Source organism: Podarcis vaucheri (genome assembly GCF_965113315.1).
Source record: "Podarcis vaucheri genome assembly, chromosome: 1".
Classification (NCBI taxonomy): domain Eukaryota; kingdom Metazoa; phylum Chordata; class Lepidosauria; order Squamata; family Lacertidae; genus Podarcis; species Podarcis vaucheri.
In genome coordinates this window covers 100,332,844-100,348,947 of record NC_138759.1, presented here as the reverse complement: position 1 = coordinate 100,348,947, position 16,104 = coordinate 100,332,844, and the positions used below count along the sequence as shown (strand labels likewise).

Here is a 16,104-nt window from a genome sequence, read left to right as displayed (position 1 = left end):
ATATCTGAAGCCATGTCAGAAGAAAGTAATGTTACTCATTTGCAGTCTGCTACTGGTTCAAGGACTCAAAATAGTTTGAAAGCATATCATTCAAGAGGGAAAGTCTTATCCTCAATGAATAAGGAAGTACCAAATGAGACTCCCATAGTTCTGGTATATACAGTTCCTAACCTTGCCATGCCACAGGAAGTCTGTAAAGAAAACAAAGAAATAACCATAAGAGATGCGCTGTTCACCTTCTCCTGGTAATGCCAGTATTGACCTCGTTCTGCTTTGCCTGCCTTCAGCATTTTTACTGGTGCATGAGTGAGAACAAGATGACCACTGCGACCATTCAGTCACAACACAGTCCATTCCACATGGAACTTCACATGTTATGGTCTTGGAAGGCGAAGGGGAGTCTGCACAGAGATCACCTGACACATCCTCACCTAAAATCAACACAAAATGGGAAGAGAAAAAGAAGAAGCCCATGTTAAGAATATGACCAGTTTAAAATATATGAGTAGTTGTAGCAATATAAAAGCATGGCAGGGAGAAGACTTTGATTGGTTCACAGAAGTACTGCAGCAGGGATGCCAAGGTATGTTTCACGTGTGCACTTCATACCCTCTTCAATTACAAAACTTCATGGGCTTCTTTTGTTCTTTATGATCAGACTTCTGGGATTTGTCCTTATGGAAACACTACCAGTGGGAGTCCTCTGCTGCATGTTTTAGATTGGAGGACTCTTGTAGAATGTGCGAGAACACATTCTTGTTCACCTTGCATCACATTCACAATAATTTAAACTTTGTTATTTTTCATGTGACATTTGGAAAATGAAAAACAGGCCACAGGCAGCCCTATGTCTTAGACCCATCGCTCTTCATGATATCTAATGTAACTAACCCCACATTCCAAACATCATTATGCTGCATGATCCTGTGCCATCACTGCACCTAACTTGCTGCTACTGGCATTTCAAGAAAATATACAGCATGTTAAGAAATGTCTTAACCTGCACTACTTGTTATGAAGGAAGGGAGAAAGTAACTGTTAGGTAGATTTGTAGCTGGTTGACAGACTGAACTCAGAAGGTGCTCATGAATCGTTCCTCATGGACCATTCACTGGGTGGGAAGTGACAAGTGGGGTGCTGCAGGGTTCTATCCTGGACCTGTTGTTGTTCAACATCTTTATAAACAACTTAGATGAAGGAATGGAGGGGATACTCTTCAAATTTTCAGATGACACCAAACTGGGAGGGGTAGCTAATGCCACAGAAGATGAAATCAGGATTCAAGATAACCTTAACAGATTGCAGAACTGGGCTCAAACTAACAAAATAGATTTCAATAGGGAGAGGAGATATCAGACATTCAAAGGAGGCCCTTTCAGGCTGCACCTGGGCCTCATGGAAAATAAGAATCTCATAAGACTGAGGCCCTGTCTCTGCAAATGCAACAGCTGTTACTCAGTTCCGCCTCCATCCTGAGGTGAAACAAACAGGGTGCTTTTGTAGGGGGAATAAATACAAACTGTCCATTGTCCTAATTAACAAGTACTGTACTTCAGAATTTTTCTCATGGGCAAACATGGCTAACATTACTTCATATATTTCTCCCAATGTTTAGTTCCACCCCAGATGCCCTCTTATTCTCAAACATCTGTGTTTGCCCTCAGCTCTCCTATGCACACCAGCAAATGGCCTCCTCAGTTTCTTTCCTTCTGTTTTGTATACTTTAGAAAAGATGCTGAAGAATTTCTTCAACATTTTCATAAAAGCTGGATATTCAGTATATAACTGATATTTATGAAGTGTTGAGGAAATCATGTCTAGTGAGCTGCAAGCCTTAAGCGGATATTCAATAAATTCTTTCCTTTTTTAAAAAAAATATATATGCTTCAACACTAATAGAAATGCACATATTAATCTGGAAGGGTAACGGAAATACTTGTGGTTTGTCAAACATAACCCTTGCTACACTCTGACACAACAGTACGCATTAACACATGTGCAAATATAAAAAAAGGGCAGGGAAAGAGACTTGATCATGGGCTATGGAATCTTGGATGATTCTCATGTTTGAATTATTTAAAAGCTCAAATCTATAACCCCTTATGAACAACATTCCCACTCTGAATGCTCCTCCTTTTAGGATACCTGCAAAGCTTTCATTATCTTTAATGAACCCAAGACCAAACCAACAAGATCAATCATTTAAACATGGAGTGGGGGAGCAATAAAACTTAGAACTGCAACTGCAGAAGAAAACCATCTCTTCATTGGAAATTAGAGTTGTGATTACCATGAAGCTGCCTGGCAAAGAATTATAAAGTTGAGGGTAAAGGTTTCTATTGCTTTTGTGGGGCAACATGCATATACCAGCTTGCAAATGAGTGGAAGTGGAAGTCAGTGGAAGTGCTTAAAGCTGTCAATTGTGCAGCAGTAATTTCTGCATTCATATTCCTAAATAAGGACAGCCTCTTAGTCCCCGAAGTATGAATAAAACTTTTCAAGCACATTATGGGGAGTAATAGAGAGAATTGAGCAGGCAATCCCACTACAAGATATGTTCTATATATATATATGCATGCCTCTGCTGATCAGACAAAATTTGACTTGCCTAATCGCTATACTATTATTCTAGCGTGCCGAAAGATGAATTAAGTTTGAATATCCCTCTCCTACAGGAACGCATCTCATCATGAATGAGTATCAATCTTTTCTGTGACGTGTTTGGAAAGATTCTCTCACTGCATCTACCTCTATTCAATCATTCTCTCTGAATGGCCCATTTCAGTAGCAGCACTCTGTGTGTTCAACACTGAGCTGACAGCTGAGCAAGCTAAGGGTTTGGGGTTGGGGAGAGAAGAGGAACTCTTAAACTGTGCACCAATTATGTGCTTGCCTCTACAAGTCATACTAGCATTATAGCCCTTGCAAGCATTTTGACATCCTGCTTGTATGGCAGTTGTTACCACATCTCAGAGAACTGGGGTCAAGGTGGAAGTTTTGAGGAGTCCTTCAAGGAAAAGGTAGGATGGGGAGACAGCAATACTTTAAAGTAGCTGAACTGTGAAAATCTGTTCTGTTTCACAATCTCTATTTACAAGTAATATACAAAATAGTCAGTTCCTGTCAGGTTTATGGTCTACAGCAGACAGAAGACTTACTTCCATCTCTTCTTTTTCACTCATAGTAGAATGAGTTGCCCATATTTAACACTTGGCTCAATCTGTGTGGGTGGTACCTACAAGACAGCGGATAGCTTCTGGCAGAAGAACCTAAGTTGGCCTTGGGGAAAATATATGCTTTTGTTTTTATGTAGGAGAAAGAGATGTGATTGAAAATCTATCACTCTTGAAAACATTTTGAATATTTTGGTATGAAAAAAGGGAAGAAAAACTCTCATCCGCAAGGTATATTTAAAACCACCCGAGTGAGACTGGATCCTACTGAAAAAAATATATCTTGGGACTCAAGTGATTTCAAGCAATTCTATTCAGGTGTGGTGGGAAGTAAGTTTCCAGATGTGTAACAAGTGCAGAATGCAAAATTTTCTCAAAAGTTTTGTAAATCTGGGCCATTCTCCCAATGAATTACAGAAATCTTTTGCTTAAAAAGACTAGAAATACAGTAAGCCTGAAACTTGCACAGGGGTTGTATTCTGAGGATCATGCCTAAAGCCAAAAGATAGATGGGGGAATTGGGACTCCCACTCCCACCCCATTCTAACAAATTGGTATCCCATAGAAGGGTCCACTGGTGTGCTTTCCAGATGGGGCCTGGTAAGCCAGGACTCCCCCCCCCATGGTGATCTGAGAGGGACTGCCCTGATTTGATGTACGTTGTGGGATGAGCCTTAACCTGGGATTAACCCTACTCAATAATCAACCAGCAGTCGGGCTGTGTGATTCAGGCTACACACCCAGTGCCTACACCAAGACCAACTTAAAACTGTAATCAGCAACATTGTGGCCTATTTTATCCCAAACTAATTGTCCTGTGATAATTTCATCTTCATGATAGTTCTTGGCCATTCACGGCCTTATTACATCTGGCAGCAGTGGTTGCAGCCTGGCATGTGAGGAGGCACCACTGGGGCAGGGGGTGTGCACCTGTTTCCCCACAGCCTTGGAGGGCATCATTTCCTTCCCCAGCAGTCACATTGGCTTCCAGCGGTTTGTCCATGATTTTGTCCAATCAGCTTCCCCACCCACCCTTTTCGTTATGCTAAGGTTCTGCTTGAGAGTGAGCAGAACGCGATTAAGACCTTGCTATGGAAGCATCCCCTCTTCATGGATCACTGCCTTGTCGTGGCGAAGGGGCTTGAATAACTCAGAGAAGCTATGAGCTATGCCGTGCAGGGCCACCCAAGATGGGCAGGTCATAGCCGAGAGTTTAGACTAAATGTGATCCACCTGGAGAAGGAACTGGCAAACCACTCCAGTATTTTGCCAAGAAAACTCCATGGACATAAAAAAGGAGAAGCTTTGAGAAGAAAGTGAGTGTTTCCAAGGCATGCTCTGGTTCATGGTGTCATGGAGAGTCGAACACAACTAAGTCTTCAGTCTCACTTCATCATAACATGGTCCTCACCCATTTTCCTATTAATGGGTCTTGTAAAAAGCCATTACATTATGCCAAACATGTCCAAAGTCTGTTTCAGGGTGCCTAATCCAGCATGCTGGTCGATTTAATCTGGCCCCCGTGGCAGTATATGTCCTGGGGTAAAATCCTTTAAAAAGCTTAGCAACTGCATGATTATGCCACATTGCGACAAACAACACTAATAAGGAATTTGTTACTTGCATTTGCTAGTACAGAATCTATTGTCACTTTTAGTCTTGTCTGAAGACAGTCTACATTTTGACAAACAAAGAGACTGAAAGGATAGTAGAAGAAGCAAGGGTAAAAAGGTCAAGGTAAAGGGACCCCTGACCATTAAGTCCAGTCACGGACGACTCTGGGATTGCGGTGATCATCTTGCTTTATTGGCCGAGGGAGCCGACGTTTGTCCACAGACAGCTTCCGGGTCATGTGGCCATCATGACTAAACTGCTTCTGGCAAACCAGAGCAGCACACGGAAATGCCATTTACCTTCCCGCCAGGGTGGTACCGATTTATCTACTTGCCCTTGAAGTGCTTTCAAACTGCTAGATTGGCAGGAGTAGGGACCGAGCAATGGGTGCTTACTCCATTGTGGGGATTCGAACTGCTGACCTGATCGGCAGGCCCAAGGCTCTGTGGTTTAGACCACAGTGCAATCCCACATCCAGAGTGCATAACAGGGGGCAAATGTGCACACAAATTCAGCTACACATACTTAAAACTTCATTACAGTTGTGGACAGGGTCTAGATAGATCAGTCAATTTACAGCCCATGGCAATTCAAATATGCATTTTATTTAATGCACACATTTCTAAATATATTTTATACAGTTTTTTAAACGTTTTTGAGCTGAGAACTGCGCCACAAAATTCAGAGAACGGTGAAATATGAATAATATAATTATGTCCTGATTTGTGTACAAGTCCAAGCGGTGCGAAATAGGTCAGCCTACTTAAAAATGTTGACAGGACAAAATCCTCCTTCATTCCTAGTTGGGGATGAAGATTTAAGGTTGAACCAAAGGCTTTTTAGCAGAAGCAGGCTTTGAGGAATGTACTGAAGGAAGGAAGATATGGAGGGACCTGCCACTTCCCAGGTGTTCCTAAAGGGCACTCCAAGTATAAAGGGCAGTAAGAGCAAGAGCCTAGCAGCACTTGGATCATTGCTCATAAAAGCATATGATATACTTCCTGATCCAGCAGATGAGTCAAGTTATGCTAAGCATATCAAAATATATCTTCTCCAGGATATATATGGCACATAAATTCTCTCTTGCCCTGTTACACTAGGAGATATTGAACTATATATAATTCTGCAACTAAGCCCTCAAACACAAAAGACCCTAATTTGCACATAAATGACTCACAGAACTTTTTTTTTGTATCTTCTAATGACATGCTGTCCATCAATATTACTCCTTCTATTCATTCATGTCCTCCATGTAAAATAATGAAACAGTCATTAAAATACTATGCTGCTATAAAATTTTATATCTCATTTAAATCTCTGGAAACAATGCCAATAAACCTTGAGTAACTGCTTGTCTATAACAAAGATGTCAGTAGATAGTAGTAAATTTTAAGAGTGGGGAGGGGATGGGGAAATCAAAGTTGCCATTTGCCTGCTTACTAATAGCAATTTCAAATCTTTCAGCATAAATAGGCTTAACAGGGTAAAAGTATTTCCCCAGACATCTAATTAGCTAATGGAACTGTTACATTTAAACATTTCACAACAACGCCAGAACTGAGGAGCGTAAGATTGATTTGATACAGCCATCTATAAATGTACTCAGCTCTTCGTAATCTCGCCATTGACTTTTTTTCCATGTTGAGACACCAAATCAAACGCTAATAAGTCTGAGTACAGATTTATTCCTCTGACTGCACTGCACGGCCAATGGAAAGGTCTATGTCACACTTCACAGAAATTTCTACCTTGGCGCTGACTTTTGCTAATGCCAATCCATAGTTAAGAACTTCTGTGAGAAGCATTGTCAGTTTGTCAGTGTAACCAGCAGGGTGAGAAGTAAATCTAATTGCTTTGGCCCCATCACTATTCCCCAACAGAAAGGGAGAATAAAAAAACAATAATAACAGAAAAGCCAAGAAAAGAACAGCCAAGGCAGGAAATGACAAAGCAGAAAACAAGTAGTAAAGACTTAATATGCGACAAAGGAAGAAATAAAGTTGCATGTCTGTTTCAGAACACACACACACAAGAATCAAGGGAACAGGGGATAAACACATGGGATAGAGGAACGGGAACATGGAAGACTCCACTTTCCTTCCCGAAAAGGGCCATGTGAGGAGAGAAGGTGAAGGAATAACCAAAGCCTTTCCCCCCTTCCCTCTCCACAGGGTCATATACCACCAGCTGCCTGTTAGAAGGGAACTTTATGACCTGTGACATGTTAATGGAGGTGTGTGTTAAAATGTGCAGCAATGCTAGTTGTAAACTGCCTTGGAAGCATTTGTATCCTGAAAGGTGGCATATAAAGAACGGTGATAAATAAATAGATAAATACCAAAGTAGATTGAATGCATAGTATGCAGGTGCCTCCCCCCCCCCCGTATCTCGTTAATTACAGGTACACCCTCTTGCTCTGACTCCAAATTGCTGTTGGGATTACTGCACAAAAAGGAAGGTTTATCCCTGTTGTACCTTATCTATTTCCTGTGTGCCTACAAAAGTTCCCATTAGTAATGTATAACTTGTTGCTGAAATGGAATACACAAGATGAAACAGTCAAATCAGCTATGATTAAGTGGGCACAGGACATTGGTCATAACATTATGTTTGCTGACTGGGAACAGTTGTGGACCACCGGTTTGAAATTTACGGCATGTAATGCCTTCAAGGAAAATATTATGAAAATGATATATAGGTGGTACATGACCCCAGTCAAGCTAGCAAAAATCTACCATTTGCCTGACAATAAGTGTTGGAAATGTAAAGAAATTGAAGGTACTTTCTATCACCTTTGGTTTCTTTCTGGGAAATGATATATAATGAAATGAAAAAGGTACTTAAATGTACTTTCCCTAAGAAGCCAGCGGCCTTTCTCTTGGGCATTGTCAGCCAATTGGTGCCAAAGAAAGATAGAACTTTTTTTATGTACGCTACCACAGCAGCAAGAGTACTCATCGCAAAGCACTGGAAGACTCAAGATCTACCCACTCTGGAAGAATGGCAGATGAAGGTGATTGACTACATGGGACTGGCTGAAATGACTGGCAGAATCCGTGACCAGGGGAAAGAGACGGCGGATGAAGATTGGAAGAAATTTAAAATTTATCTTAAGAAGTATTATAAAATTAATGAATGTTAAAATGTTGAGGTTTTAGAAAAGGAGGGATTACAGCTGTAAAAGATTAAGTAAAAGAAAAGAATAAGGGAAAATCTGATAAAACCAAGGGGTAGGATTTGCTGAAATAGGTTCGGAAATTGGGATGTAGAAAGGGGAGGTATGGGGAAGTCGGCGAAGTAAGTTTAAGAAAAAAAGGATATGAAATTATACACGTTTGTTTGTGTGTTTGTTTGTTTTGTGTATTGTTTGTGTTTAGAAAAACTGTGAAAAACCAATAAAAAATTTATATAAAAAAACCAAACACAAAAGTTCCCATTAGTGCCAATAGATTGCCCATCACCACCACCACTTCCCGCAGCCTTATACCTTATGTGAAAGGGGGAATAAAGATCTTTCCCCACGTGCTGCAGTCCTAATAACAGTCCTTCCTGAGCCTGCAATTAATTAAAGCAAAATGAGAGATGTATTTGCATGCTATTCATTAGGCGCAACATTCAAGTGTGGCCCAAAATCAATTTTTGAAAATTGTCAAGGCTTTGTCATTCCACACAATGCAAAATTAATTTAAAAAAAAACCCTGCAGCTGTAATATGTAGTTATGGCCACTAGCTTACATAGTTCCAAAAGGGGATTATACAAATTTCATGGAGAATAGATCTATCAGTGGCTGTTAGCAAAGGTGGCTAGACGGAATCCCAAGTTTAGAGGCATTATACCACCAACCAATTTCTAGAGACATTCGTAGTGCTGGTGGTAGCAATTGTCCTTATGCCTGCCTGGCAATCTTCCCAGAATAATCTAGCAGGGCCCCCATGGAAAACTAGATGGGAGTTTTGGTCTACCCAAAGGGCTTGTCTGATAACTATTCGAACATAAAGCATTTCTATTAAAATCACACAAAAGAAAATATAAAGGAAGGAAATAGCTTTCCTAAGTTTTGTTTGTATCAGACCCACAGTATTACTCACTGAACTCCTGCCCAAAGCGTATTCTTCATCTTCAACTGCACAATCTGTGCAAGAGCCTATGAGAGATTTCTATGAAGATGATTTATAGGTACAACATCCACACAAGGGGAATCTCCCCCCAAACGTGTCCAGACACTTGAAAGCCCTTAGAATCTGGTGACAAGAGACACAAAGGGGATATTAGCTATACATTGCATCTTGGGATCTTTTTTTAAAGGGAAAAATAGAGGCTGCCCGGGAAAAACAGCCACAGGAGGAGAAGAGTGAAAACTGGAGACATGCCTTTTTTAAAAATAAAAAAAAGACTGGCTCTCCATTTCACTGAATCCACTTTTAACTTAGCTAAATTTAAATACCTGCACAGAAGTTACCTCTGTTCCTTTGCTGTGTATCTTCTGTCTTCATTTGTCATAAATTAGGTGCTTCCATTTTTTGCACCAATTTGTCACTCACTGATTTTCTGCTTTTTTTTTAGATCCTATGTTTTATGCTGATTTCAGTTGTTGATGTTTTGCTGGGCTTTTTTGTTTTGTTTTGTGATTTGTGTGAGTGTTTATTGTGAATCACATCTGCATTTTATTGTTTATGCAAATTACAAAGAGAACTTGGTTGGATGGTGGTATGCAAGTGTAATACACAGTAATAAATAAATTCTCTCCTCTCCTCTCTGTTTTTGGGGGGAGGTTTAGTTTTGGCTTGGTTTAATTCTTCTGTCTCTCATTTTCCCTTTCAAATTCTCCTTAATAGTTCTCTTTATATATATTATCCCTCATGGTATTTTCAAGATGTCAGTACTTTGCCCTATTTCTCTCCCCAGCTCCTGGTCTTTCACAGTACAATGCTATGTCCATCTACTCAGAAGTAAATCCTGTTGAATTGAATAGGGCTTGCTCCCAGATCAATAGAGTTAGGATGGCAGTCTTAGTCTGTCTTTAAAAAAAATAATTGATGATCTGTCACTTTAACTCTGAATTCCTGCTCTTTAAGCATTGGTACTTTCTACAGTGGCTAATTGTCTTTTGGCTATTATCACTTCATGGATGTCTGCTCATTTTCTTAAATTAACCTTGATAAAACTGAATTTCTTGTAATTCATCAGCAATAAATCTCTGCCTATCCAACAGTTTCTGAACCTTAATTATCTTATAATCCACCATTCTTTCCAGGCATGTAACCTTGGTGTAAAATTTAGTTCTCTTCATTTTTCACTCCTCGGTTCCAGTTCATGGCTGGATCACATAACATACTAAAACCTTGAAGAAAAAAATCCATTACTAAGGTCTCTCTACCCTTTATGATCCCCATGAAGCTTTTAGTTAATGTTCATCTGCTTCTATCGTCACAGATAACATCTCTCTTCTGTCCTTGATCCTTTCCACCTTGCAAATTGTACTCAATGTTCAGACAACCCAGCTAACACTGACTGGTTTATACACATAGCAGAATGAGGAGGCATAATGGACAGTGCCACCGCAGGTTGCAGCTGTAGGGTGACACTTTTGTATGGGTCCCAAGTTAAGCACACACAAACACATGTGACTACCAGGAAAAGAAAAACCACCACCAAGAAGCACGTCATGCAGAAAGGTTTTCAGCCCAGCCTGCTCCCTGAAGAGAGAGTTTTCTACCTACAGACAGTTTTATATTATTTGATTGTGTTTGTGTGTTGCACAGTGGAGCATAAAAAATGCAATTCTCTACATGCCTGAAGTGGCACAGCTCACTCTGCCACCTCATTCTGATGCATATGAAAACTAAGATTATTTCCTCGGAGCATTGTTATATATATTGTGGATTTTGTTGCCAAATGTCTATTGCTTTCATGCAGGATAGTTGCTATTATTTGATGAAGAAGATGGTGATAACTGGGCTGAATATTCCCCAACACTTTCAGTTGCATTTTTACGACAAAGTGCACCTGCTACATCACAACATACAAATGACATTCAAGATTGGAAAGTGTGTGTTCTCATTGGCCATGGAGTGGTGGAGCTCCTCTAGTCCTGGCATGGTAGTATAGGATTGCGCTGTCCATGTACATAAAATAATTTACCTACTTACAAGGGAGGGAGCAAATCTAATAGGCTTGCAAATATGATTTGAATTGGTAAAGTTTCTGTTTTCCAAAACACTGGATGATAATGATAAAGAATGATTATAAATGCATTGTGGATTTTTCAAGGGAATCAACAACCTTTTTCCAAAACACCTGGGAATCTCCAAAATTAAAGGATAAATGTTTGTGGGAATGAGAGGACCTTTTCTACAATGAAAGAACCAGCATATCTAATACTCAGATTTGGCCCAATCCTGCAACTAATCTGGGTCTGGTATGTACTACTTAACCTGGAACAGTTACTCCTTGGCACCTTTTAGCCACACATGCTTTACTTATAAGCACCGTGATTAAAATGGATTAGAAGATTGTAATCCAGATCAGTGGGGAAAGGAAGAGAAAAGAACAGCAACAACCACCATGATGCTCATTGTGTTCAGTGCAGTTTTATTTCAGGTAAGAATGCATAAGGACTACAGCCATAGCCATGCAATTTGAAGGCTATTTGGGGTGAAGCGAGAAGAACACCCAGCATTAAGATAGTATCATCAAGAAGCATTCTGGGCAGAAAACAGAAATCACCTTAAGTACCCCCAATTTTGCCAGCTATAGGCAGAAGAATGTTCTCATCAATATTCAGAATTTAACCAGAAGTTTCATCTTTGCTTAGTCATGCTGGCCACATACCCCGGAAAAACTGTCTGCAGAGCGGACAAATGCCGGCTCCCTCGGCCTGTAAAGCGAGATGAGCGCCGCAACCCCAGAAGTCGTACGCGACTGGACCTAAGGGTCAGGGGTCCCTTTACCTTTAAGTGCCTGGCATGGAATCCCTATTCCATAAAATACATGAACCCAAAGTCTACATTGATGTCAGAAACAAAGTTGTATGAAGGCCCTGACATGCAGAAATTTAAGAATAATTCAAAAAATAAATTTTAAAATGGAAAAAATAAATATAGGTGCTTAGTCACCGTCTGTTGTGAGTGGAAAACCAAGAAAGTAATTTCAGCTAAAGGAATTAACAAGCAGAAACATGTGACTGGAGTGTACATATGAGATCAATTTGTGCCACTTTTGACAAATTAGGAATGGCTGGCACCCCACGCACAAAGATTTGAATGACAGTGACATTATGTAAAGTAGCTTGCACTTATGCAGGTAAGTTTAATCATGTGCAATACAAACACAGCAACTTGATCCCAGTGTGATGAGAGGCAGCTGCTATCCCATACTATCATCTCCCTGACAAGTACATTACAGGAGGTTTTAGTAAATACTTATAGCTCGCTCACCGGTGTTCATAATTCCTCTGAGATGATTAAATTGTCTAGCCCAGATTATCACTGTTATTTAGCAACTCCTCAGCTTGCATTCAATGCTTTGCTTGTTCCACTGAAATAGAAGGAGGAGCCAATTTATGCAGCAGCTCCGTGTGTGTATCAAAACGCACTGCAACAATTGCTATGCTAACACTGGCCCCACCCATTCCTGTCCTGCCCACCAGTGTTGCTGGGGCAATAAACAAGTTCAGAGCAATGGCACAAGTGTGTTTCAGCTATGCTTACTTTTGTGCTTCAAGCTTATTTGTAGGATAGGTGATAGGTCCAAAAGTATTTAAATTTAATACTGTCCTCTTTTTCTCACTGAGATCCTTCCTTAGATATATAAAGTGTTTTACTTTTAGCTGAAGACACGCAGACAACACACACACACACACACACACACACACACACACAAATTGAGGCACTATACCACAATATAAATGTTATCTTTCTAGTGTGCTTCTGTTTTGCCTCTGAGTCTCAAATTTTAATTACATCATTAATAATTATGCCATCATTTACAGCCCATAGCACATGATTCCTAAGGAGGCATTTAAAGAGTATTAAATATCAAAGCAGCTCCATCTTCTATAACCGGTCTACCGGTTATCTTATAACAACTGTCTAATCCTACACACAATTCAGTTATGATGGCATCTATAAAACCATTCATAGGGATAGATCATTTATGATACTATAAAAAGGAAACAGTCCACCTGGGAAAAATATTGTTTTTCTTTTCCAAACTTAATGATGATAAGGATTCTCAAATTCATTCAAGTCTGCCACTGGCACAAACACTTGTTCCTCTTTCAAAAGATAGAATCATTAGACAATTGAAGTGTCCATTAAAACAATACATTCCAGACCTCTGCAATGAAGAAAAATATATGTCCTAACTCCTTCCCATGGCCAGCAGAGGGGACCAGCGGCAGTCGTGGCAGCTAGAAAGGAGATCACCCCCAGCATGAAGAGACAGTATTGTCTATACAGGGCCATCTCTTTCCTCTTTGAAGGGACCCTGCCAGTTCTCCTGCTGTATGAGGGCCACCACTTCACCACCACTGTCTATTGGGCTGCTCTCCTGGGACTAGCTCCATTTCAGAGACGTTCTATTGGTTCATTAGGGAAAGCACACGGTAAATACATTGCCTATTCTTTTGATATTTATTTTTCTATCCTCCCTTTCCAATTCCCAGTACATGATTTCCCTCACCCCCACCACTCACCATCATTTCCATGGATGCCCCTGATGTCATAACTCATGGTTGCCATTTCTCTACCATTATCCCTCTTTCCCTTCTTATGCTTGCTTCCTTCCTTAACGTGCCACTATGTCACCTATTCTCAAAAAACCATGGCTTGACCCATCTTCCTCCCCCCCACCACACTTCCCTTTTATCCTTCTTTCACTGCACTCTTGACATCGTGCAATTTGGCTTCCACTCTCAGCACTCCACTGAAATTGCCATTTCCAAGATGGTCATTTATCTCCACAAGTCTCTCTACTCAATTCTCATCCTCTTAGATCTCCTCAGTGCAGTTTGTGACTTTCTTTTTGCTTAAATCCATTTATTCCTGAGATCTCTGTCATCACCTGGTTTTACTTCAGTGTTTCCATAGGTGGGAAGCTCTTTCTCCAATTTTTTGTCTATCTGTTAGGGTCCCTCACAAATCTGTGCTCTCATCTATTCTTATTCTGCACAACCCATTCAGGCAAATATTTCACCCTTGGGAAAACATCTAAGAGATTCCAAGGAGAGTAAAGTTTAGTAAATCGCTGAATTCAGTCCAATGATTGCCTACAGCATGACAAACCAGGACATTTCAAGGAAAGTTCAAGAGTTGGAGTTTCAATATGATTCTGCATATTTCTGCAGATGCAGTGTATGTAGTGTACGCAATCCTACATACACTTACCAGGGAGTAAGCCCCATTGATGGGACTTACCGTACTTTTCTGTCTATAAGATGCCCCCTTGTATAAGACTCCCCACCATTTTGGGGGACTAAATTTTAAGAAAATGAGGGGAGATGGCCCAAAGTTGTTGAGCCTCTTCCCCCCCCCCCCAGCTGTGGGCAGGAAACGCTCCCTAGATCATTTCCTGTGTGCAGCGGCATCGGGTGAATTTGCGCTCCCTCCAGCCATCTGGTTTGCAGGAGTGCAAACCCCCCCCCATGCCGCCACGCATGGGAAATGATTCAGGGAGTATTTCCCATGCGCAGCGGCATCAGGTGAATTTGCGCTCCCTCCAAAGAGCTGGCTGGTGGCATGCAGCTTCTCCCCCCAGTGCAGATGCGGGCAGGAAACCCCCCCCCCCCGATCGTTCCCCGCTTTCTGCAGCATCTGGGGAAGCCGCACTCCCACCAACCGAATGGCTGGTGGCACACCGCTTCTTCCCCCACCATGCTACTATCCGTGTATTGGATGACCCCAGTTTTTTAATGTGATTTTTGAGTCAAAAAACCTCATTCAATACATGGAAAAATATGGTACTTCTGTGTAGACATGAAAAGACTATCTTGTAACACAGCAAAGTGGAAGAACTGCATGCCCAGTAGGACTTTGGGCTTATGTTCTGCAGCCCTTCTCCACCCTTAATTCATGCAAAGAATGGCATACTATTTTCTTTTGTATTCCAGCCACATCACATAACAGGTCCTTAAGACTACTTATTAAAAAAAACCCAAACCCAAACAAGTTGCAAAGCAACAAACATTTACAACAAAAAACTCCACCATATAATGATTAAAACCCATCTCAAAGCCACAAGAACTTGAATTCCAAAAGGTGTGGGTGATATTACATGGAAGGAATGGCATAAAATGGAAGGAAGGGGGGAGTCAAAACCAGACATGTAAGAAAATGTCATGGGTATGTCTAAATGACCTCTCTTTAGATTGTGGACTATGTATTATTATGATATGTATTGTATCTGGGGTGTTCATATTAATTTAGAGACACGTGTTGTGGTACTATAGGAATCTATCAGGGGACAGTTTGGCAGCCATATTCCTGTCAGGGAATGAGTTAGCAAGTCACTGACATAACTATGTATCAAAAGATAGCATATTATCCGAGGCAACATGAGTCACAATCACATGTTTGCATCTTAAATGGTGCCCTTCCATTGGCAGAAAGCTGTTTGATCTAGCAGAGACTTCCATTCATGGGAAAGTGGTGATTTTTCTATCTGGTTAATTCTTCCTTCCATCTGAATGCCCCTGTGCCCCTGTGCCCCCCGCCATCAGCTTAAAGGGGCTAGGAGATTCTTTGGAGCAGCATGGTAGGTAGACCGGGGGACTGAAGAAAAAGGGATTTGAGAGAAACAGCTCTGGCTCTCCAATTTTCTTCTGTCTGCATTTGAGCCTTTGGTGCTGTCCCAGAGAGCTTACGTTTTGGATTATATAAACACTTTCAGTGCTTTTTAAACTTGCCCACACGTGAGCTACAGCTGTTTCTAAAAAGTAACCATGTTCCATGGTTATACACTGTGGCGCATTAGACAAAGAGGTTTGCTTTGCTTTGAACATGAGTACTGTATTGGCCCGAATACAAGCCGCACCCAAATATAAACCACATCTTTAAAATTCCACAGGCATTCAAACCCCTACTGTTTTACCGTATGTTTTAGCAGCGATATCGTAAAAGCCAATTTTTGTAAGGTCACAAATTTAAGCCGCACTTAAATTTTCATGGTCAGAATTTGGGGGGAAAAGTGAGGCTTATATTCAGGCCAATACGGTATATGTGAGCACTTGTGACTGACTATCATAGTACTGAAGAAAACCAATGTTTGGTCAAAGCATGTTTGGTGTTGTTGTTTTTTAATATACATTGTTGTTTATCA

At 40.8% G+C, this 16,104-nt stretch overlaps 1 protein-coding gene across 5 annotated transcripts in view; it reads right to left on the bottom strand.

Annotated features, from left to right (window-relative positions):
- The window catches only part of THSD7B (thrombospondin type 1 domain containing 7B), a 633,259-nt gene that overhangs the window by 152,397 nt on the left and 464,758 nt on the right, over nt 1-16,104 (bottom strand). For all 5 annotated transcript variants that reach the window (XM_082197355.1, XM_082197356.1, XM_082197357.1 and 2 more), the window contains one exon: nt 237-431. In XM_082197355.1, the coding sequence (XP_082053481.1) occupies nt 237-431 (195 nt within the window). The remainder of the gene's footprint in view (nt 1-236; nt 432-16,104) is intronic.